This window comes from Plecotus auritus, assembly GCF_963455305.1.
Source record: "Plecotus auritus genome assembly, chromosome: 6".
In the NCBI taxonomy this organism is placed as follows: Eukaryota; Metazoa; Chordata; class Mammalia; order Chiroptera; family Vespertilionidae; genus Plecotus; species Plecotus auritus.
Genome location: NC_137773.1, coordinates 31,134,323 through 31,157,396, shown reverse-complemented (window position 1 = coordinate 31,157,396; position 23,074 = coordinate 31,134,323). Strand labels below are relative to the sequence as shown.

At 41.8% G+C, this 23,074-nt stretch overlaps 1 protein-coding gene across 2 annotated transcripts in view; it reads right to left on the bottom strand.

Annotated features, from left to right (window-relative positions):
- The window catches only part of DNAJC18 (DnaJ heat shock protein family (Hsp40) member C18), a 29,060-nt gene extending 10,788 nt beyond the window's left edge, over positions 1 to 18,272 (bottom strand). For both annotated transcript variants that reach the window (XM_080674762.1, XM_080674763.1), the window contains exons 1-6: positions 18,167 to 18,272; positions 16,365 to 16,551; positions 6,025 to 6,170; positions 2,583 to 2,768; positions 1,750 to 1,859; positions 450 to 559 (exon numbers count right to left, since the gene is read on the bottom strand). In XM_080674762.1, the coding sequence (XP_080530888.1) occupies positions 450 to 559; positions 1,750 to 1,859; positions 2,583 to 2,768; positions 6,025 to 6,170; positions 16,365 to 16,551; positions 18,167 to 18,206 (779 nt within the window). In that variant the 5' untranslated portion in view covers positions 18,207 to 18,272. The remainder of the gene's footprint in view (positions 1 to 449; positions 560 to 1,749; positions 1,860 to 2,582; positions 2,769 to 6,024; positions 6,171 to 16,364; positions 16,552 to 18,166) is intronic.
- Positions 18,273 to 23,074: the final 4,802 nt, after the last annotated feature.

The following is a 23,074-nucleotide window of genomic DNA, read 5'->3' as shown; positions in this document are numbered from 1 at the left end:
TTATCATGAATAAATGTTCTATGTTTGCAATTTCTTAAATTTAAAATCACTGGATCTCAGTTACTATGTTCCCAGACCCAGGTGGGGAGCGGGTGGGGGAGTCCAGCAATCCTATCACAAGCTCAGTAGGCCCTTTCTAACATGGTGTAATAATGATTTAATCTGAACTTGGAGTTATTTTATTAATCCTTCAGAAGCCAGTTGTTGCTGTCCTGCAGCTGACCAGATGATGTCGCTGTACAACAAAACAATCCATGTCCTGAGCACACAGGAAACTGCCTACAGTATTTTTGAGAATCTTTGCACTATTACTATCTAACTGTTCCTTTAAATACAAAATCTGTGTTTTTACAACAAAAGGTGAAATGAAATGTTAGTAACGTACAGGAAAAACCTTCAAGTCTTTTACCCTTCAGATTGTTGTTAAGATTCATAAATGTTTGACTTACGATTTGTAGAATAGACTGTATGGGGGATTAGTAGCTAGCAGCTGAGTAATAACAGATATAATCACAATCACAAGAACTGGAAGTAATTGAATAAATGCAGAATACGTAGTCTGAAAAAGAAAATATATTTGGTGTAAGTGTTCTTCAGCAATATAAAGCTTATAGAAAATAATTTGACAGTCTGATGCTTTTCCCAAAGAAAATGCAAATTGCCAATGCACTGCCCAAAGCCCAAGGCTTTTTTGGGAAGGCTATACTTTGCAGAGAAGTACCAAACAACTCTGTTCTTTCTGCTGAGAAATTTGAAGGAGGCCCATCTACAACCTGATTGACACCCAGTAATTCTCCTGTATTCCCCTTTTCTAAGACAAATGAAGCAGACACTTCTGGGTGAGTCTGCCCAGACTGTAACTCTCATGGGGTCATGTTAGTATTATATAACTTTGTTGCCCCACAGCTGAACAGATTGGGGGACATCTAACCTAGCAAGGATAATCACATTCCCCACCCTATAGGAATTTGGGATTGAGATCTATCACCAGTGACTGCTAGGTAGTCACTCTTAGGCACTGGGGACTGGCCATTTGCAAAGGGAAATAGGACAAACCAGGCTGATTACAGAGAACAAAGCAGATGAAAAGAGGTGGGAAAACTGGAAATAATATGGCCCCAACTAGTCACAGAGAGCACAGTTGTATGGGTGCCTGACAGCACCCCAGTGCCTGGTTTCCATCTATCATGAGACACAGCTGCACTTTCTGCCCTTGAGCTTCATGAGACCCCCTAGATCACTGGTCGGCAAACTCATTAGTTAACAGAGCCAAATATCAACAGTACAACGATTGAAATTTCTTTTGAGAGCCAAATTTTTTAAACTTAAACTTCTTCTAACGCCACTTCTTCAAAATAGACTCACCCAGGCCATGGTATTTTGTGGAAGAGCCACACTCAAGGGGCTAAAGAGCCGCATGTGGCTCGCGAGCCGCAGTTTGCCGACCACTGCCCTAGATCCTTTACCTTAAATTGGTAATTTGTATTTTCTGCATTCAATAAAACCTTGATTGAAGTACCCCACAAGGGAAATAGTTTCCTGGGATAGCCACCAAAGAATGGGTAGGTAAGAGAGTTACTATTCTGGCCTATTTGAGTAATTACCCAGCTCTTCTTACCATTGCCTCTGCTTTTCTGAAGCACATTTCAGTAACATATTTTCAGGTTAAACTTCTAACACCTGATCAGATACCATAAAGGCCGCTTAGTACAAGTGTTTATGAGCAGCAGTTCTGTCCTCCCGACGTACCTGAGGTTTATCTTCTTCCTCCTCCTTCCGTGTCTGCATCCTCTCATGTCGGTGCCGTCGGCGGTAATAGTGGGTATCATCTGTCACATTTGAAAACATATGAATATTTCCTGGAAAAGGAAGAAAAACGCTTAGTATGGGATATGGCAAACACTTCTTCCTTGCCTTTTCCAAGGTTCTTCCTCCCAATTAGGTTCTCTGTGGTTAGAATATTGTCCCATTTTACCCAGTAGAAAAAATAAGACAGTAGGTGAGCCAAGTGAACCAGCTGGAGATGGAATGTGCTTAGCTCTCCTGCCTTTATTTAAATAGTCCTTTATAACCAGTGAGTGAGAGAACCCCAAAAAGTGAGTAAAGAAAGAGCATCTAGGCCATGAGTCTTGTCTGCTTCCTTGCCCAATATCAGAATCTTTAATAGCAACTCATAAAATTCATCTTACTTCCTGGGCATTTAATTATTCCAATTTTCAACTCTCTGGGGTGCTTTTCTAACTTTTATCTTTATATAGCTGCTGTTTTGCAATAATAATAATAACAACATCAAATGGTATTTTGTTACTTATTTATAAAGCACTTAAAAATATCTAATCCTCACAGCAGCCTTGTGAGGTAGGTATTACTAACTCCATTTTTCAGGTGATGAAACAGGATAAGAGAGACTACATGATTTGGTCAAAATCATGCACAGTTGGAGGCCAGAGACTTGCTTCAAATCCCAGTTCACCTGATTCCAAATTCCTGCTGTTTTCATCATACCATGTCCCTCTATTCAGATCCTCAAACAGGAGCTTGCTGATATATAAATTTTTTCATGACAATTTTGGGATACTGACCTGTAGGAAATTGCCCTCCAAAGAAGACATTGAATAACTCTTCTGGAGTGATGTCAGCTTCAAAGTCTCTATAATAATGATAAGGTCTGGCTCGAGGGGCAGTGAAAGTCACTTGTTCATCTCCATATTCATCGTAGCGGAGTCTCTTGTCCGGATTGTTAAGAACTGCAAAGGCATTTCCTATTGCTGCAACCAAAACAAAAAAGTTCCTGAGTACATAGTCTTTGCTGTAGCTGAGGGTGATCACAGTAGCTGCCATGAAAAGTCCAGAGTTGACTGGTGCTGAATAACTTCACAGGGGCCTAAGGGAAGTGGTTGGGCCTAGAAAGTTCATCCAAGTGCTTGCCCTTGAAGTTTTCCATGATCTAGTTTGAAAAGCCAGAAACAACACTGCACTAAAGATGAACTAAGGCCCTAACCGGTTTGGCTCAGTGGATAGAGCGTCGGCCTGCGGACTGAAGGGTCCCAGGTTCGATTCCGGTCAAGGGCATGTACCTGGGTTGCGGGCACATCCCCAGTAGGAGGTGTGCAGGAGGCAGCTGATCGATGTCTCTCTCTCATCGATGTTTCTAACTTTCTATCCCTCTCTCTTCCTCTCTGTAAAAAATCAATAAAAATATATTAAAAAAAAAAAAAAAAAAGATGAACTAAGAACTACTGCTTTCATTCATCAAAAATGTTCTTATTTCATTTGAGAGCTATAGTTTATTATTGGAAACTAGAGGCCCGGTGCATGAAATTTGTGCATGGAGGAGGGGGGAGGGTCCCTCAGCCCAGCCTGCACCCTCTCGCAATTCAGGACCCCTCGGGGGATGTCCAACTGCCAGTTTAGGCCCAACCCTGTGGGATCAGGCCTAAACTGGCAGTCGGACATTCCTCTCACAATCCAGGAACGCTGGCTCCTAACCACTTGCCTGCCTGCCTGCCTGATTGCCCCTAACCGCCTCTGCCTTGGCCCCCTCCATTGCGGCTTCATCCAGAATGATGTCTAGAAGGTTGTTCAGCTGTCCAGCCTAATTAGCATATTACACTTTTATTATTATAGATAGTTCATACATAAGTAGTGGTGTTCTATTTGAAGTATAGAAACAATCTCCTGAATGAAATAATCAGTAAAATTATTGTTTGGCTGAAAGCAAAATCCTTACTCATCACAATCTTATTCAGCTTCCTTTACAAAATGGTCTTTAGAAATTAATGAGAGATCAAAGACTGAATAGATTACATATGCTTATCATCACCTCTCCTCCCTATTTATCCAATTTCATTTAAATATATAATCCATACCTCTAATTAAAGAATGCCCCCAGAAAAGTCTTTTTGTTTGTTTGTTTTTGTTAATCCTCACCCGAGGATATTTTTCCATTGATTTTCAGGGAGAGTGGAAGAGAGAGGGAAAGACAGAGAAACATCAATGTAAGAGAGACACATCAATTGGTTGCCTCCTGCATGAGTCCCACCAGGACCCAGGCTGGGGAGAAGTCAGCAACCAAGGTACGTGTCCTTGACCAGAATCAAACCTGGGACCCTTTGGTCCACAAGCTGACGCTTTATTTACTGAGCCAAACTGGCTAGAGCAGAAAAATCTTTTAAAACATCCCGACCCCCTACCTCTGAGTCAGTCAACTCTATCAAAACACAGTCAGAAAGAGCATTTCTTTATGATTCTTCTACCTAAGTAATTATTAAATATTTACAGCAATAAGACAGCTAAATAGAGAAAAAAAACCCCACAAAAACCTAAATAAAGTTGCTTAAACATTCACATCCCTTGAAATATGGCAGATTTATAAAAGAAATGGCATTAGTCTGTGAGATACCTTACATGCAGTGTAAAGAGAAAGTTGGTTACCTATTTGTTTCCTTGTAGAAACTGTGGGGAGAACTAGATTCACAATGGCACATAATCTGAGGTAAATGGTGACTTAAAAAAATTTCTCTGATCAATAATTTTTTAATTTTTCTTTTGAAAAATTTCAAATCTATAAACAAGTTGAAAAAGGGTACAATAAACACATGTATACCCTTTACCTTAATTCATCAATTTTGCCACATTGCTTTCCTTAACTCTTTATACATACATACATACATACATATTACATATACATTTCTTTTGCTGAGCCATGGGAAGTAGGCCACATCATAACACTTCACCCCTAAATATTTCAACATATGTCTCTTAAAAAGACCTTCTCCTACATGATCACAATACCATTATCACAGCTAAGAAAGTAACATTATTAAATATTTTTATTGATATTTTACAGAGAGGAAGGGAGAGGGATAGAGAGCTAGAAACATCGATGAGAGAGAAACATCGATCAGCTGCCTCCTGCACACCTCCCACTGGGGATGTGCCCGCAACCAAGGTACATGCCCTTGACCAGAATCGAACCTGGGACCCTTCAGTCCGCAGGCCGACGCTCTATCCACTGAGCCAAACCGGTCTCGGCGAAAGTAACATTATTACCCAATAAATCCATGCAAGGTTTATGTATTGCATTTGGTTTTACATCTCTTTAGTTTCTTTTAATCCAGTACAGTCTCTCCAAATTACTTGCTTTTCATTATATTGAGTTTTTTGAAGAGTAACTCAGTGTTCTTTGTAGAATGTCTCATATTTTGATTGTTTTCTCAATATTAATTCAGGTCAAACATTTTGGCAAGAATACCACATAGGTGCTATACTACATAATGTTAGGTTGTTCCAGTACTAGTGATACATTGGATCATTTGGTTAAAGTGGTGACAGTTAGATATCTCCATTATAAAGGAATTTCCCCCTTTTGTAATCAATAAATATTCTGTGGGGTGATACTTTGACATCATGTGAATATCCTATTCAACAACCACCTATCATCCATTGGTTTTAACATCCATTGATAATCCTTGCCTGAGTCAATGACTTCACTGGCGGTGAAACTCTCAAGTAAGATTTTTATTTATGTATTGGGTCAAAAATATTTTTAAGAATGTTTCTTAAAGTATCATGGAAATCAGTGGAAAAAAGTTCACAGATTTTTCATATGAACATGTTAATAACAGGTTTCATGAACGAAGAGCTCCATGGCCAGAGAAGTTTAGGAATGCTGTCTAGGCCCTACTTGCAAACGGCCACCAGCCTATAAGTTCCACAAGAGGAATCATGTTTGTTCTATTCACCATGACATCTGGCACATAAATATTCAATAAATATTTGCGGAATCAATGGATATACAGTTCCAAAAAGTATTACAAAGAAACCAAATATTTTTTTCCAGAAGAAATTAAGGTGGAGTGAAGACAGGAGGAAGCTATTCTGATAACCACTATTTAAGAGGTGTGGCAGGGGAAAAAAACTCTGCTGTGGCTTTATAAAAGAATTACAGGGGAGTCTGAAAACAACTTGTTATGCGAGAACATCACAAGAAGGGCAGAATTAAGCCCTAGTTCAGGACCAGACCTTTGAAAGCATCTGTTGCTCCAGGAGCACAGTTCTTGTCAGGGTGAAATTTCAGGGCAAGTTTTCGGTAAGCTTTCTTAAGCTCTTCATCACTGGCATCTCGAGAAACTCCCAGAATTTCATAGTAATTTCTGCATTTCTTGATCCTAAAAACACACATCAGAAACATATATGTCTACAAAGGCCTCTTTTTTTTTTTTTTTTTTTTTTTTTTTTTTTTTTACAAGTAACTGTACACTGATCCTCCCTCCAACTGGTGAGCCCTAAAACAAACTTAAAAGAAAATTGCTGAACACATTAATGAAACATTCAAAGTCATTAACAATGTCCTCCCACTGAGAACTCAGTGCCTTTCAAAGTATTTTTACATCTAATATTTTATTCTTTCTATATTCCGCAAGTGAATAGAACAACTGTGCTAAATCTTACTAAATCAAGGTGCAGACTAGGGTCCTGAGAATTGAACCACAGGAGAAACGCTAGAAGAAACACCTAACCACCCTAATTTTTGTGCATTTCTCTCCCTCCCTCCCTCTCTCTCTCTCTTCTTATGGCTATCTTTTTTAAACTTTGTTTTTAAAAGTTAATATATACAGCCGACACCGGTTTGGCTCAGTGGATGGAGCGTCAGCCTGTGGACTGAAGGGTCCCGGGTTCGATTCCGGTCAAGGGCATGTACCTTGGTTGTGGGCACATCCCCAGTGGGAGGTGTGCAGGAGGCAGCTGATCGATGTTTCTCTCTCATCGATGTTTCTAGCTCTCTATCCTTCTCCCTTCCTCTCTGTAAAATATCAATAAAATATATTTTAAAAAAAAAAAAAGTTAATATATACACATGGTAGAAGACAAATATCCAACAGTACGAAATTATATATAGTGAAAAAATTTCCTGCTTCCCCATTCCCTGTCACCTAGTCACCCACCCTAAGGACAACCACTGTTTCAAGTTTCCTTTGAGTCCTATAAACGGAGTGATTATATGTATAGATACCTTTCTATTTTTTCTTACCTAAATGGCAGCTTTTAGGTAATTATAATCACCTTTCTAAATTAATCTTGCTTTTTTAAACTAACAATTTATCTTAGAGATTGATCCATAACAAACAGAGATGGGAAGTATGGGATAATAGTTTAGACTAGAGTGGCAGTTCTGAACATTCTGATCTCAGAAAATTTTTTATACTCTTAAAAATTATTAAAGACCCCCAAAGAGCTTTTGTTCATATGAGTTATATCTATCGATATTTACCTTAGTAGAAAGGAAAACAAAAAAAAATTAAAACACAGCCCTGGCCAGTTTTTCTCAGTGGTTAGAGCACCAGCCTGTGGACTGAAGGGTCATGGGTTCCATTCCAGTCCAGGGCATGCACGTACCTCAGTTACAGGTTCTATCCCCAGCCGCAGTTGGGGCATGTGCAGGAGGTAACCACTCGATGTGTCTCTCACATCAATGTTTCTCTCTCTGTCTCTTCCCCTCCCATCCACTCTCTCTGAAAATCAGTGAAAAAAATGTTTTTTAAACATAAAATGATGCTATAATTACATATAGGTAGCCTCTCAAAAATTTCACTGTACAATCCTGAGAGAATAAGAATGAAAAAAAGGCAAATAATGTTTGTATTATGAAAATAATTTTAAACTTGCAGACCCCTCAAAAGGGTCTTGGGATTCCCAAACCACACTTTGAGACCTGCTGGACTAGAGCATGAACTCTGGAATCAAAATGCTTTGGCTGGGATCTGATCTTACTGTGTAATTAACCTCTGTGCCTTAGTGTTATCTTCTGAAATGGGCTAATAATGATTACCTTTTTCACAGAGTTGTTATGATTTAATGACATATTCATCAAAGTGCTTGATAGCATCTGCCATTACATGAATATTGGCTAGTATTATATATCTACCTCATTCTTTTAAAAAGCTGTACATTATTGCATTTTATTGATGTATATACTTCCCCTACTGATGGGCATTTAGAATGTCTCCAGTCTTTTGCTACTACACAATTCAGTTAGGCAGGCAGAGACCCAAAGCCTTGTTGAAGAGTTTATAGTAAGTAACACCTCTTTTTTTATTATAGCCATCCTAGTGGATATGAGATAGTATGATATCTCATTGTGACTTTGATTTGCATCTCCCTCATGACTAATGATGTTGAGCAACTTTTCATGTGGTTATTGGCTATTTGTTTGTCTTCTTTGGAGGAATGCCTATTCAGATCCTTTGCCCATTTTTCAATTGAATTTTGTTTTTGAATTTTAAGAGTACTTTATATGGGCCTGGCTGGTGTGGCCCAGTGGTTGAGCATCGACCCATGAACCAAGAGTTCATCAGTTTGATTCCCAGTCAGGGCACATGCCCAGGATGCTGGCTGGATCCCCAGTAGGGAGCATGCAGGAGGCAGCTGATCAATGTTTCTCATCGATGTTTCTATCTATCCTTTCTCTCTAAAAAAAAATAGTATTTTATATGGATACAAGTCCTTTATCAGATATGTAATTTGAAAATATTTTCTCCTGTACTGTGGGTTGATTTTTCACTTTCTTGATGGTATCTTTTAAAGTACAAAAGTTTTAAATTTTGATAATATCCAATTTATCTATTTTTTCTTTTCTTTTTTTTTAAATAAATCTTTATTCAGATTATTACAGTTGTTCCTCTTTTTTCCCCCCATAGCTCCTCTCCACCCGGTTCCCACCCCAACCCATGCCTTTACCGCCCCCCACTGTCCTCATCCATAGGTGTATGATTTTTTGTCCAGTCTCTTCCCGCACCCCCCACACCCCTTTCTCCCAAGGATTGTCAGTCCACTCCCTTTCTATGCCGATTCTATTATATTCACCAGTTTATTCTGTTCATCAGATTTTTTATTCACTTGATTTTTAGATTCACTTGTTGATAGATATGTATTTGTTGTTCATAATTTTTATCTTTACCTTTTTCTTCTTCTTCCTCTTCTTAAAGAATATCTTTCAGCATTTCATATAATACTAGTTTGGCGGTGATGAACTCCTTCAGCTTTTTCTTATCCGTGAAGCTCTTTATCTGACCTTCAATTCTGAATGATAGCTTTGCTGGATAGAGTATTCTTGGTTGTAGGTTCTTGCTGTTCATCACTTTGAAAATTTCTTGCCACTCCCATCTGGCCTGCATAGTTTCTGTTGAGAAATCAGCTGCCAATCGTATGGGTACTCCCTTGTAGGTAACTAACTGTTTTTCTCTTGCTGCTTTTAATATTCTCTCTTTGTCTTTTGCTCTTGGCATTTTAATTATGATGTGTCTTGGTGTGGTCCTCTTTGGATTCCTTTTGTTTGGGGTTCTCTGCACTTCCTGGACTTGTACATCTTATTTCTCTCACCAGGTGGGGGAATTTTTCTGTCATTATTTCTTCAAATAGGTTTTCAGTATCTTGCTCTCTCTCTTCTTCTGGCACCCCCATAATTCGGATGTTGGTATGCTTGAAGTTGTCCCAGAGGCTCCTTACACTATCTTCATATTTTTGGATTCTTTTTTTTTTTTTCTTTTCCGGTTGAGTGTTTTTTGCTTCTTTGTATTTCAAATCTTTGACTTGATTCTTGCGATCCTCTAGTCTGCTGTTGGATCTCTGTATATTATTTTTTATTTCAGTCAATGTATGCTTAATTTCTAGTCGGTCCTTTTTCATATCTTCGAGGGTCTCACTAAATTTATTGGTGGTTTCTAGAAAATTCTTGAAAAACCTTATAACCGTGGTTTTGAACTCTATATCCTCCATTTCTTTCATTTGTGACCTGTTTCTTTGTCTCCACATTTTGGCTGCTTCCCTGTGTTGATAGAGTGGCTGTATGCTAGGTGTCCTATAGGGCCCAGTGGCTCGCCTCCCCAGTTACCTGAGGTGGACACTCTTGGTGCACCCCTTTGTGGGCTGTGTGCACAGTCTTGTTGTAGTTAAGCCTTGATTGTTGTTGGTATCACTGGGAGGAATTGACCTCCAGGCCAATTGGCTGTGAAGGTCAGTTGTGTCTACACTGGGAGAACTTCTGTGCTGGAGACACCCTTATGAGGCAAGACTTGCTTCAGTGGGGCTTTGGTGCTCACTGAGTCTGCCCCCTGAGTGTGTCCCTTATGGATCTGAGGAGATGTAATCTAGATGGTCCCACTCTGACCACTGAGTACACTGGCTTTTGGATCTCCAAGGAGGTGCTAATTTAGCCTCTGCCTGAGGCCAGCCAGCAGGAGCTACAGAGAGATCTGCAGATTCCTCTTCTTTGTTTGGGTTTTGGAGGTGCCCAGATGAGGCCCAGCTGTGAAGCAATGCAAGCTTCTGCAGGGCCTTGGGCCTTCTTTTGGATGTTCTGGGTCTCTCTGACTCAACTGAAGTTTGTTAGGTAATTTTAGATTTCAAAGGACTAGGCCATTCATATGCAAAAGCCTCTGCGCACAGCTTGGTTGGAGCGGGGTCTCAGGGTGGAGCAAACAGCAATGGCTTCCCATCAGCCCTGCCCTAAGAGCCCCCCGGGTCTCAGTGTCCCGCGGTAATCGCTGCAAGCACCTCTGAGAGAAAGCTGCCCTCGAGTTCTGCCCAATGCCAGACAGTCCAGTTTCTCCCCGTGTGAGTCTGGGCCCCCAGAGTCTCACCCGGAACTGGAGTTCAGAGCAGTCAGGAGCTTGTGTCTCCCTCCTGATTGAAAAAGACAACCGCGTCCTCAGTTGCCAGCCCTTTCCGCATGTGCGCCTCCGTACCTCTGCACTTTACTTCTGCACCTCCTCTGAGTCGCAGTGTGCTTTTCTCTTTCCTTCTAGTTGTATAATTTCCACTCAGCCAGCCTTCCTGTGGTTCTGGATGATGTCCGTTTTGTCTTTTAGTTGTAGTTTTGAAGTGGTTGTGTGAGGCAGCAAGTTCAGGTGTTTACCTATGCCGCCATCTTAGTTTCTCTCCAAAAGTGGTTGTCCAATTTATCTATTTTTTCTTTTGTTGCTTGTGTTTTGGGTGGCATATCAAGAAATCATTGCCCAATCCAATGTTACAAAGACTTGCATTTATGTTTTTTTTCTAAGAGTTTTATAGTTTTCACTCTTTTTTAAAAAATAATTATTTTTATTGATTTCAGAGAGGAAGGGAGAGGGAGAGATAGAATCATCAATGATGAGAATCACTGATTGACTGCCTCCTGCATGACCCCCACTGAGGATCAAGTCTGTAACCCAGGCATGTGCCCTAACTGGGAATCAAACCCTTATCTCCTGGCTCATAAGTCAGTGTTCAACCACTGAGCCATGTGGTTTGTTTTCACTCTTACATTTAGGTTTTATATTATGTCTTTGAATTAATTTTTATATTTGTGTGAGGAGGGGTCTAAGTTCATTCTTTTGTATGTAGCTATCCAGTTGTCCAAGCAACATTTGTTAAAGACAATTTGTTACCCCATTAAATTGTCTTGGCACTCTTGTCAAAAATCAATTGTCCATAAATGTAAATAAAGATTTATTTCCAGACTCTCAATTATATTTCATTGATCTACATGTCTATCCTATACTAGTCCACATTGCCTTCATTACTGTAGCTTTGTAGTATGTTTTAAAATTAGGAAATATGAGTCCTCCAACTTTGTTCTTCTTTTTCAAAACTGTTTTGGCTATTCATTTCCATATGAATTTTAGGAACAGCTTGTCAATTTCTGCAATAAGAGCAACTGGGAATTTGATAGGGATGTATTAAATCTGTTGATCAATTTGGGGAGTATTACAAATTACCTATAATAATCTTTCAAATTCATGAACACAGGCTATCTTCCCATTACTTAGATCTTTAATTTCTTATAATAAAGTTTTATAGTTTTCAATATAAAATTTTACTCTGCTCGTTAAATTTATGCCTAAGCATTTTATTCTTTTTTGATAGTGTTATAAACGAAACTGGCTTTTTGGACATTGTTTGTCCCCCTGCCCCCATTTTTGGATTGTTCATTGCTATTGTATAGAAAAACAATGATTTTTGTATGCTGATCTTACATTTTGCAACTCTGATGAACTTATTTATTTGTTCTAATTGTGTGTGTGTGTGTGTGTGTGTTTTCCTTAGGATTTTCTATACTAGATCATATCACCTGTGAATTCAGTTTTACTTCTTTCCAATCCGGATGGCTTCTATTTCTTTTTATTGCTTAAGTTCCCTGGCTTGGAGCTCTAGCACAGTGTTGAATAGAAGTGGCTAGAGTGAACATACTTGTCTTGTTTCTGATCTTGGAAAGCATCCAATTGTTCATCATTAAGTATGTTAGCTGTGGATTATTTGTAGGTTGAGGAAGTGTCCTATTCCTACCATGTTGAGTGTTGTTATTATGAAAGAGTATTACATTTTGTCAAATGCTTTTTCTGCACCTATTGAAATGGCTTTTGTCCTTTATTCTATTAATATGGTGTATTACATTAATTGATTTTCATATGTTAAACAACCTTGTATTCCTGGGATAAATCCAACTTGGTCAAGTCTATAATCCTTTTTATATGTTTTTATATGTTGCTGGAATCTATATCCATGGAGACACTAGTTGATAGTTTAAATTTCTTGTGATGTCTTTGTCTGATTTTGGTTACAGGGTAATACTGGTCTCATAGAATGGGTTGGAAAGTGTCCCCTTCTCATGTATTTTTTTGGTAACAGTTTGTAAGGATTAGTTAATTCTTGTTCAGTAGATTTTACCAGTGAAGCCATCCTGGCTGGCATTTTCTTAGTGGTAAGTTTTGTGACTATTAATTCAATCTCTTTCTTATAGGTCTATATGATTTTTTGTTTCTTCTGAATCAGTTTCAGTAGTTTGTATCTGCCTAGGAATTTGTCCATTTCATCTAGGTTATCTAATTGGTTGGCATACAATTATTCATAGTACTTTCTTATTATTTTTTTTTTAAATATATTTTATTGGTATTTTACAGAGAGGAAAGGAGAGGGATAGAAAGCTAGAAACATCGATGAGAGAGAAACATCGATCAGCTGCCTCCTGCACACCCCCCACTGGGGATGTGCCCGCAACCAAGGTACATGCCCTTGACCGGAATCGAACCCGGGACCCTTTAGTCCGCAGGCCGACGCTCTATCCACTGAGCCAAACCGGTTTCGGCTCTTATTATTTTTATAAGATTAGTGTGATGTACCCACTTTCATTCTTTTTTTTTTTTTTAATATATTTTGTTGATATTTTACAGAGAGGAAGGGAGAGGGATAGAGAGCTAGAAACATCGATGAGAGAGAAACATTGATCAGCTGCCTCCTGCACACCTCCCACTGGGGATGCGCCCGCAACCAAGGTACATGCCCCTGACTGGAATCGAACCCGGGACCCCTCAGTCCGCAGGCCGACGCTCTATCCACTGAGCCAAACCGGTTTCGGCTCATTCTTGATTCTAGTTATTTAAATATTCTCTCTTTTTTTTTTCTTGGTTGGTCTAGATTTCCAACTGGTGTGCCACAAGAATTTTTAAAACATGCAATACCTGACTATTTAGCCAGGGGTCCTGACCTCTTTTTCTTTAGATCAGGGGTAGGAAACCTTTTTTCTGCCAAGGGCCATTTGTATATTTATAACATCATTCACTTAACATAATTCACTTAATATAAATTTATGTTGCTATGAAAAAAACTCCTAGATTTATTGAATTTTGAGTCCCATCTGTGGTTGCCTTGGCAGGGCCAGACCAAATGATTTTGTGGGCCTTATACAGCCCAAGGGCTGGACGTTTACCACCCCTGCCTTAGATTGTCAAATAAAAAAATGACAATAGCCAACAATAGCCATCCGGTATAAATGAATCAAAATTATACATATTCTTTGTTAGATCAGCAATATATATATATTTTTGGTGTGCCCACAGAATTTTAGTAATTAGCTTGTGTGTCATGAGATGAAAAAGATGAAAATCGCTGGTGTAGATAAAGGTTTGTTAATTTTGTTGATATTTAAAAAAAAACACCTTTTGATTTTGTTGCCTTTATTGCCTTTCTATCCTCTATTTCATTTATTTCCACTCTATTATTTCCTTCATTCTTCTTGCTTGGATTTAGTTTGCTCTTCTTTTTATTTTATTTTATTTTTTGTTAATTGATTTTTTACAGAGAGGAAGGGAGAGGGATAGAGAGTTAGAAACATCGATGAGAGAGAACTACCGATCAGCTGCCTCCTGCACACTCCCCAGTACATGCAACCAAGGTACATGCCCTTGACCGGAATCAAACCTGGGACCCTTGAGTCAACAGGCTGACGCTCTATCCATTGAGCCAAACCGGTAGGGTGCTCTTCTTTTTTTGTTTGTTAAGTTTGTTAAGGGAGAAGATTAGGTTAGTCATTTGAGATTTAAATATATATTTACAGCTATAATTTCCTTCTAAGTATTGCTTTAGCTGCATCCATTATGTTTCAGTATGCTGTATTTTCACTTTCATTCATCTCAGAGAATTTTCTGATTTTTCTTGTAATTTCTTCTGTAACCTTTGTTATTTAGGAACTAGAGGCCCATTGCACAAAGATTTGTGCAATAAGCCTTCCTTCCCCTGGCTGCTAGCACCGGTTTTCCTCCAGCACCCGGGACCCAGGCCTTCGCTCTGGCCTCAGCAGAGAAGCCAAGCCTTGAGGCTTGGCTTCTCTGCTCCAGCCACAGGGGAGAAGCTGAGCCTCTTCAGTCTTCAGTCTTTGCTTGGGCCGGAGCCTTCAGTCTTCACTCTGCAACTGCGTATGCAAATTAACCCACCATCTTTGTTGGGTTAATTTGCATACTCACTCCTGGTTGGTTGGTGGGCATCATGGAGGTATGGTCAATTTGCATATGTCTCTTTTATTAGTGTAGATAGGTTGTTTAATTTTAATATTTGCAAATTTCCTTCTGTTGTTGATTTCAGAGAACATACACTGTATGATTTTTTTGTTTATCCTTACCCAAGGGATAGAACCTAGGTATGTGCCCTCATTGGGAATTGAATCTGCAACCTTTTGGTGTATGTGATGACACTCCAACCAACTGAGCCACCTGGCTGGGCCACTGTATAATTTTTTTTAAACAGTTTTCATTTTTAAAAAATATTTTTTTATTTATTTCAGAGAGAGGAGAGGGAGAGAGAGATAGAAACATCAATGATGAGAGAGAATCATCAATCGGCTATCTTTTGCAGACCCCCTACTGGGGATTGAGTCTGCAACCCAGGCATGTGCCCTGACCATGAATCGAACTGTATCCTCCTTGTTCATAGGTTGAAGCTCAATCTCTGAGCCACACTGGCCGAGCAGGTCACTGTAAGATTTTAAATTTATTGAGGCTTGTTTTATGACTTAACATATGATCTATCCTGGAGAATGTTCCAAATATATTTGAGAAGAATATGTATTTTGCTATTTTGGGGTAGAAAGTTGTACAGATGTCTGTTATATCTAGTTGATTTTTCTTGCCTCTCTTATAGAAGCAGGAAAGATACCTCAGATTACACCCCACTACTCCATTTCCACCTAGTTCTGCCCCTGAGGCCAAGAAGCTATTATGCTTCAATAATAATAATAATCTATAATAATAAAAGCATAATATGCTAATTAGACCAGACATCCTTCTAGACGACCTTCTGGACGAAGCCGGGGCTGCAAGGGAAGCCCAGGTCCCGGGTGCCAGAGGGAAGCCAGTGCCAGCAGTCGGGGGAAGGAAGGCCTACTCTAGCACGAATTTCGTGCATTGGGCCTCTAGTAATAATAATAAATAATAACAATAGCAGTCAATACTAATAGTATAGCACATTGTCTGTGCTAGACATCCTATATAATAAAGAGGTAATATGCAAATTGACCCTTACACCCTCACACAAGATGGCTGCTCCCATGTGGTCAAAGATGGCTGCCACAAGATGGCCGGCAGGGGAGGGTAGTTGTGGGTAACCAGGTCAGCAGGAGAGGGCAGTTGGGGGGGACCAGGCCAGCAGGGGAGGGCAGTTGGAGGCAACCAGGCTGGCTTGGGAGGGCAGTTAGGGGCAACCAGGCCTGCAGGGGAGGGCAGTTGGGGGTTACTGGGCCAGCAGGGGAGGGCAGTTGGGGGCAATTGGGCTGACAGGGGAGCAGTTAGGCATTGATCAAGCTGGCAGGGGAGTGGTTATGGGGAGATCAGGCTGGCAGGCAGGCGAGCGGTTGGGAGCCAGCAGTCCCAGATTGTGAGCCAGCAGTCCACAGGGATCAGGCCTAAACCAGCAGTCGAACATCCCCCGAGGGGTCCCAGATTGGAGAGGGTGCAGGCTGGGCTGAGTCATACCCCCTCTCCCGCAGTGCACGAATGTCGTGCACCGGGCCTCTAGTTCTACATAAAATCACTCAATTAATCCCATTACAGGCTCACCTTTGTACCCCAAGCAGCTGCTCCTCAGTATAAGTGGCACTCCCCTCACCCTGCCAGGTCTGATTCCACTCGTTCTCAGACTTCTTTTCCTTTTCCGCCTTCATGCAGTTACAGCAACCACAGGGATCATGACTTTCAGGAGGTCTGTCTTCTGGGTATTTGTTTCTTCTAACTGCATCAATGTAAGCTGCAAAGCAACAGCCCCTCCATTAGGTCTCAGTCTGACCTGCAAATCAACTTTGCTACCTGCCTTAGCCATCCGGGAGGCTGCTTGTAGGTATGAGCAGATGAGGGCCAGGCTACTGACATCATGCTGACTTTTAAGCATCCATACAAAAACGAACAAACATCTTCCTTGAGAAAACAATACAGAAAATATGGAGGCAACCATGAAAAACTTATAATGCCAGAAACATAAAGCATAATAATGTCCACCATAACTACAGTGGTCAGTCAGCAAATATTTTGACTCAACCAGAAAAGGTGCTCAAGAGTTGTCTGCCCAATACCTTGCCTTTAGTGCAATGCTGTGGGAAGCCTAGTTCTCTGTGGTCCATGGTCAGAAGTGGCATTGCTCATAAAATAATAGTTTCTGTTGCAATTCCTGCCACCACTAAGATTTAAAATAGAGATGAGTTCAGTTATTTTAAACTAATGTTTAAGACACTGGTTAAGGAGATGTACAGGTAAAATCTATTCCTGACCATAAAGACATTATAAAGGGAGAGAATTCAATTAATCATAACACCTGCAGAATGTAGAGAACCATAGTAATCCAGTCAAAGAAGGCAAGTACTCATGTCCCATCTGGAGGATATGGGAAAGGTTTTAAAAACATTCTTCTCCTGCTTAACATCCCCTAGTGACTATGCACTGCTCCTTGCCCAAATTTCTTATCATGGGCTCAGGTGCCTCTCTAGCCTCATCTCTCACCACATGCTCGTTACCAGTCTATGTTCTAGCCACACCAAACTCCTTTCAGATCAGCAGTGCTTTCTCTTTTCTCTGTTCCTTCTGCCAGCACCATTCTTCCACTAGGTCAGCCTGACTAACTCCAACCATTCGTTATGTCATCATATGTAACACTTTCTCCATAAGACACCCAGGCCATGTTGGGTTCCTTGTCAGTGTGCTTCCCAAAACTAGACCTTGCTGTGTATAGCCCAGGACTTACTGGCCCTGTTTTGTAATTGGCTGTTTACCTGTCATACTCCCTTAGTGAACTAAGAGTTCTGTGATCTCAGGGGCCCATGTCTGTCAAGTCCCTGCTGCGGGATCAGCAAGCATAATGCAGGATTCAAAATAGGTATTGGATCAATACTCTTTGCCTGACTGTAGGATAGAAAAAGCCGGCCTTTCGGTCTTGATGCGGGCTGCAGAGACAAGAGCAAACTGAGACCAAGGATCCAGCAGCCCAGTTTGGTAGCGAGGATGAAAGAATGCTGCGGGAGACCTCATAGCCTGCTGGGCCTCTGGACACCCCGGTGCAGGCCGGTCTGACTGCCGCGGGGCCTGGGCGGGGCCCTGGCGGGGCGGGGTTGGGGGCTGGAGGCAACAAGTCCTCACGGATGACTCTGGGCTGCCGGTCGGTTCCTCAGCCTGAGCCAGCGCTCTTGGTTTCTGGGTCCTACCCTGGGCGGTCCACCACCTCATCCGGAACCCTACTCGGGCTCAACATGTTCTCATAGGCCTCCATTCTTCACCTCAGGCCCAGAATCTCAGCCCTCGGGCACCTTCAAGGTCCCCATCCCTGATCTCTGCCGAACCCTGCCCTGTCCCGCCCTAAGACCAGAACCTGGTACCTTCCGTCCAGCGCTCCCCGCTGCCCAGAGTAGCTGCCATTTCTGGTTCCCAGTCAGCAGGTCAACCGAACCTCCCCGGCGCCTGAGGCTGAAAAAGATGGGGGGCGGGGCAAGGAGCGCAGGGCATGCTGGTCATTGTAGTCCAATCCATTGAAGCTGCGGGACATTGGACTACAACTTCCGGCGGGCTCCGCACGAGGGACAGTCGGAGATGCTAAGGAGTAAGGGGTTCTTTGTGAAAGCGAGGCCTGTGGGGGTGCGTTGCTGCTAGTTGACAGCCGCGCGGCTAGTGACTCACAGCAAGAAACCATGGCCACTGTGGGCCCAGCTTTCCCTCATCTGCAGAGTCGGGGTAGTGGCTTTGGCTCTGCCTACAGCTGGGGACATTCAAGGAGGCGCGATGAGATCCTGCCTGGAAAAGGCTTTGTAAACTATGGGCTGCCGCTACAGCGTGACAGTATGACTATTTTTCTCCTCAGGCTGTCATTTTAAAATATTCACTCAGTTGGTTAGAGCATCGTCGGGATATGCCAAGGTTGCAGGTTCCATCCCAGGTCAGGGCACATAAAAGAATCAAAATAATGGATGCATAAAAAGCAAGTTTCTCTCTTTCCCTCCCTCCCTCCCTCCCACCCTCCCTCCCTCCCTCTCTCTCTTCCTCTCTGAGATCAATAAATAAAAATTTAAAGAAACAAATATACACCAATGCCTGTTGGAGATTCAGAGACAGGTTTTGTGGATGCTGAACCCAACCCTGGGAACTTAAGAGCCACGAAGAGTAGAAAAGTGAGGTAGATTTATGTGGTTAGAGAGCAGTCTGGGTATGCCCCTCCTCCCCCAGCTCTTCAGGCACAAGGTCATTGGAAGAACCACTAGAGGTCAGGAGTAGAGAAAGAAAAAAAAGAGCAGGTACTTATTGGAGTCGGCCTTTGCTGTTCTTAATCCTTCATCCCGTCCTACTCCTGCACCCTTCTGAGGCTTTTCTTCTCTCTTTCACCCCAGCAGTTTCCTTGGCTCATTCCCTTTTATCTGAAAGACCAGGCCCTAGAAGATTAGCAAAAAGAAAACGAAGAAATAGTCCTGCTTTCCCTCACTCAGATTTGCATGGAGTCTTTTAGCAAAGAATAAAACTAGTTCTTCATAGGTAGATGGTACAGTGTCCTTACTGACTTATGCCTGCAGGTGAGTTTGGATGGCCAGAGATCGGGTGTGCAAAAATGAAAAATTATCATGGTCTTCCCCAAACAAAAAATTACCTGGAATTCATTGAGATCTTATCCAGGAAAACCAAATCAGTTATGTCAATTATGGTATCAACCAGTATCTACTTAGACAGTTGGGGTGGGTTGGGGAGATCACAGCCCTAGAGACAAACTGAAAGGAGCAAGCCTTCAATACTATATAGTTCCATCCCTTACCTCTAGCCATGGCCCTGGGATACATAAGCATCAGCACACTCACAGAGGGCTGGGTTCTGAAGAAGCCATCTGTGCTCTGAAGACGAAAGACCCGATCAGGGACATCCATGATGTAGTTTTGGGAAACTAGACAAATTGCTCTTGAAGATGGACAGGGAAAGATGGGGTGTGCCTTGGAGTCCAGGGGCACAGGGCTAAGGTCTAGAGGTACTCAGAGATGTCATAGTAGCATGAAGTTAGAGATATCTGGTTGAGAGTGGGAGTGCTAGAGCACTGTAGGGGGTGATTGGATTGAAAAGCCATGCTATGAATTATGGGGCTACTTAGGAGTAGAGTCCAGGTTCAAGAACGCTGGACAAGCCTTGGCTGGTGTTCTTAGTGATTAGAGCATCTGCCTGCACATTGAAGGGTCTTGGGTTTGATTCCCAGTCAAGGGCATGTACCTGGGTTGCAGGTTGGATCCCTGGCCCCAGTCAGAGCTTGTGGGGGAGGCAACCAATTGATGTGTCTTTCTCACATCTCTCTCTCTCTCTCTCTCTCTCTCTCTCCCTCCCTCCCTCCCTCCCTCCCTCCCTCTTTCCCTTCCATTCTCTCTAAAAATCAATGGGGAAAAATATCATCTGGTGAGAATTAACAAACAAAATGCCGGGCAAGATTTGGGAAACTGGAGCCTCTTGGAAATGGTTGGTATCTCTACAGCCTTTCCTATCATTCTCTGAAACCTCAGTTCCCCCATTTTTCTAGATGACTCATTTACTCTAGATCAGTTTTTTTAAAAGAAAGAAAAGAAAAAAGGTTCATTCTTGCAACCTTCTCAGATATTGCCATGCAAATGTACCCTTCAGCTCATTTATACCTCAACTAACACTTCTGGATGAATTTTTCTGACTCTATCACCAGGACTAACTTAGAACTCCAAACCCCAACATTTAAAACACTTCTGTGCCAGGTTTTGTTTAAGCACACCAACCACTCAACAAAATAATTCCCACTGTCAAATTCAATCTCTGTGTTTGGTAAGAGGGAGCTGTGGGTTCAAAGGGTTCATGATGGTGTTGTCAGGAGAGAGTAACAGCAGGAAGAGTGAGAGAGCAACTGGGAAGGATATAAGGGAAGGGAAATTGGAATCTCTAAGGCAGTTCACAAAGATAAGAAGGTAGGTATAGAAAGAAGTTCAAAGGAGTGAGAAAGGACATCCACAAATCCAGTGGGATACTGCTGAGCAGACACACAATGTTTTCCAGCAGATTCAAATAGAATTAAGTAGTACTAGCTTGGCTTTGGGAAATTGTGCACAGGAACTAGGCCAAGGGGGAGGGGCGGGGGTCTGCTGTGATTTTTTTTGTACACTAAATTATTTTACCCAGAGCCAGCCTCAGATTTCTATCTGTTTTCTCTACTTAGTTTTAGAAATGCTTGTTGAACTGTAGTGAATTTTTGATGGCGACAGTGAGGTTTGCTGTGTGCCCTATATGATTGAGATGCTGCCCCATCTAGGCCTGGAAGAAAGATCCTGAGTAAATGATTCCTCTGTCTGACTGGGACTGTGCACCTGAGCTAGTTTGCTGGTTGCCCCCCCCCCCCTCCATAGGATGTGGGAAGAAGTGAAAGAAGGACACTTTACAGCAACCATCCTACCCCCATCACCTGTTCCTGCTTTGGGACCATGTAGTCCTGTGTTAGAATAGGGAGGAAGTGGTCTTATAAATGGCCACCATCCTGTTGTCTAGACATTAAGGAAGAGATACGGTCTCAGGGAAGCTTCAGGAGCTGCAGAAGGCTGCGCTTGGATTTCCTGTCAGAGGTGGAGTCTTGTTTTTGCATAAATAGTAGGATCCTCCAGCAGAAACCCTTCTCATATAGTTTGCTAGCAAGCAGAATTCAGCATTAAGTGAATTCATCCTCAGTCCCTTCCAAAAGGATAGTTATTTAGCAACCGGAATATCAGCATGATTAATAGTACTATAGTGTCAGTTTCCAGGTAAAAGCCTTTCAATCTCATTAATACCAGTTCACGCTTTATCCCCGACATATAAATAGCTTATGACTAACAGCTCGTGTTTGCAGGACGTTGTCCAGGGTCAGGGGACTTGTGATCTTATAATGGAGACAGCAACTGAGTGAAGCCCATGTCCTTGACATAATCGCTGTAGTATGATAAGCAGCCCATGGCAGTTAGAATAAGAACTGGAACAGAATCCAGTACTTGTAGACATTGTTATGTCACCTGGAGAGTTCTATTCCAATGATGGATTTTTGTACTGGAACTGGCTAAAAAGTCATGTGCTTTTAGCAGTGTGGCTCAAATAAAATATATCTGAATTATTTTTTTATTTTTTAAAATATATTTTTATTGATTTCAGAGAGAGGAAAGGAGAGGGAGAGAGAGATAGAAACATCAATGATGAGAAAGAATCATTGATTGGCTGCCTCCAGCATGCCCCACATTGGGGATTGAGCCTGCAACCAGGGCATGTGCTCTGACCTTGAATTGAACCGTGACCTCCTGGTTCATAGGTTCATACTCAACCACTAAGCCACGCTGGCCAGGCTGTATTATTTTTTAGAAATGCTGCAGTAATGCTGTCATAGCTTGGGTACTCCAGGAAATAGACTGAGACACTGAGATTTGCATACTGACGGCTTATTGGTGAGTGCTTCTGGAACATCTATGAGGTGTAAAGGAGGCAGGATTGGGACAAAGGGAGAAATGGAGGCAAGAGGTCCAGGTCTTCATCCCCACAGCCACTCCCATCAACCAGTCATCAACCAGCCTAGGAGCCCTTAGCAACCAACACTTCAGTAGTCAGGGAACAAGTGCCATGATCCTGAAGTGTGAGATCTCAGCTGTGGTACTCCACCTTTTCTGCTACAATTGTCAACTAGTACTTTTACTTCCATTTACCATTCCATTTTACCTACTAAGTAGCCCACGAGGTAGACAGGTCCAGGAGGGATCATTCTTCCCTTTATACACATGAATACACAGGGAAATCTAAGCACAGAGAATGTGAAAGACTTGTCCAGAGTCACCTAAGACTTGTCTCTGGCTCCCACCCAGAGCAATATCTACTCAAAAGATTAATTTTTCCCTACATTGAGAGTGTATAGGACGTTAGAATATAAGAACCAGAAAAGTCAGGAAAGGCAAGTAGTCCAGCCACCTCACTGGAAAAGAAAATAGGCTCAGAAATGGGGGGTGATTTCGTCAAAGTCAAGCAGTGAGTCTGTGGCCTTGTGAATAGATTTCCTGCACCCAAGAGCCAGTGTTCATGACCTCTCATATGCTGGGCACAATGTACCACATAAGAGCTACAGACAGGAGCAGGCTGCAGGCCCTGCCGAGAGGGTTTTAGAATCTACTAAGTTTCTTTCGTCCACTTGAATTGTTTCAATGAGACAGAGAAGGTAAAACTTGTTGTTCTAGGCTTTCTCTCTCATATCACCTTTCAGAGTCTAAATCCGGAAGAAAATAGCATATTGTGGCTTC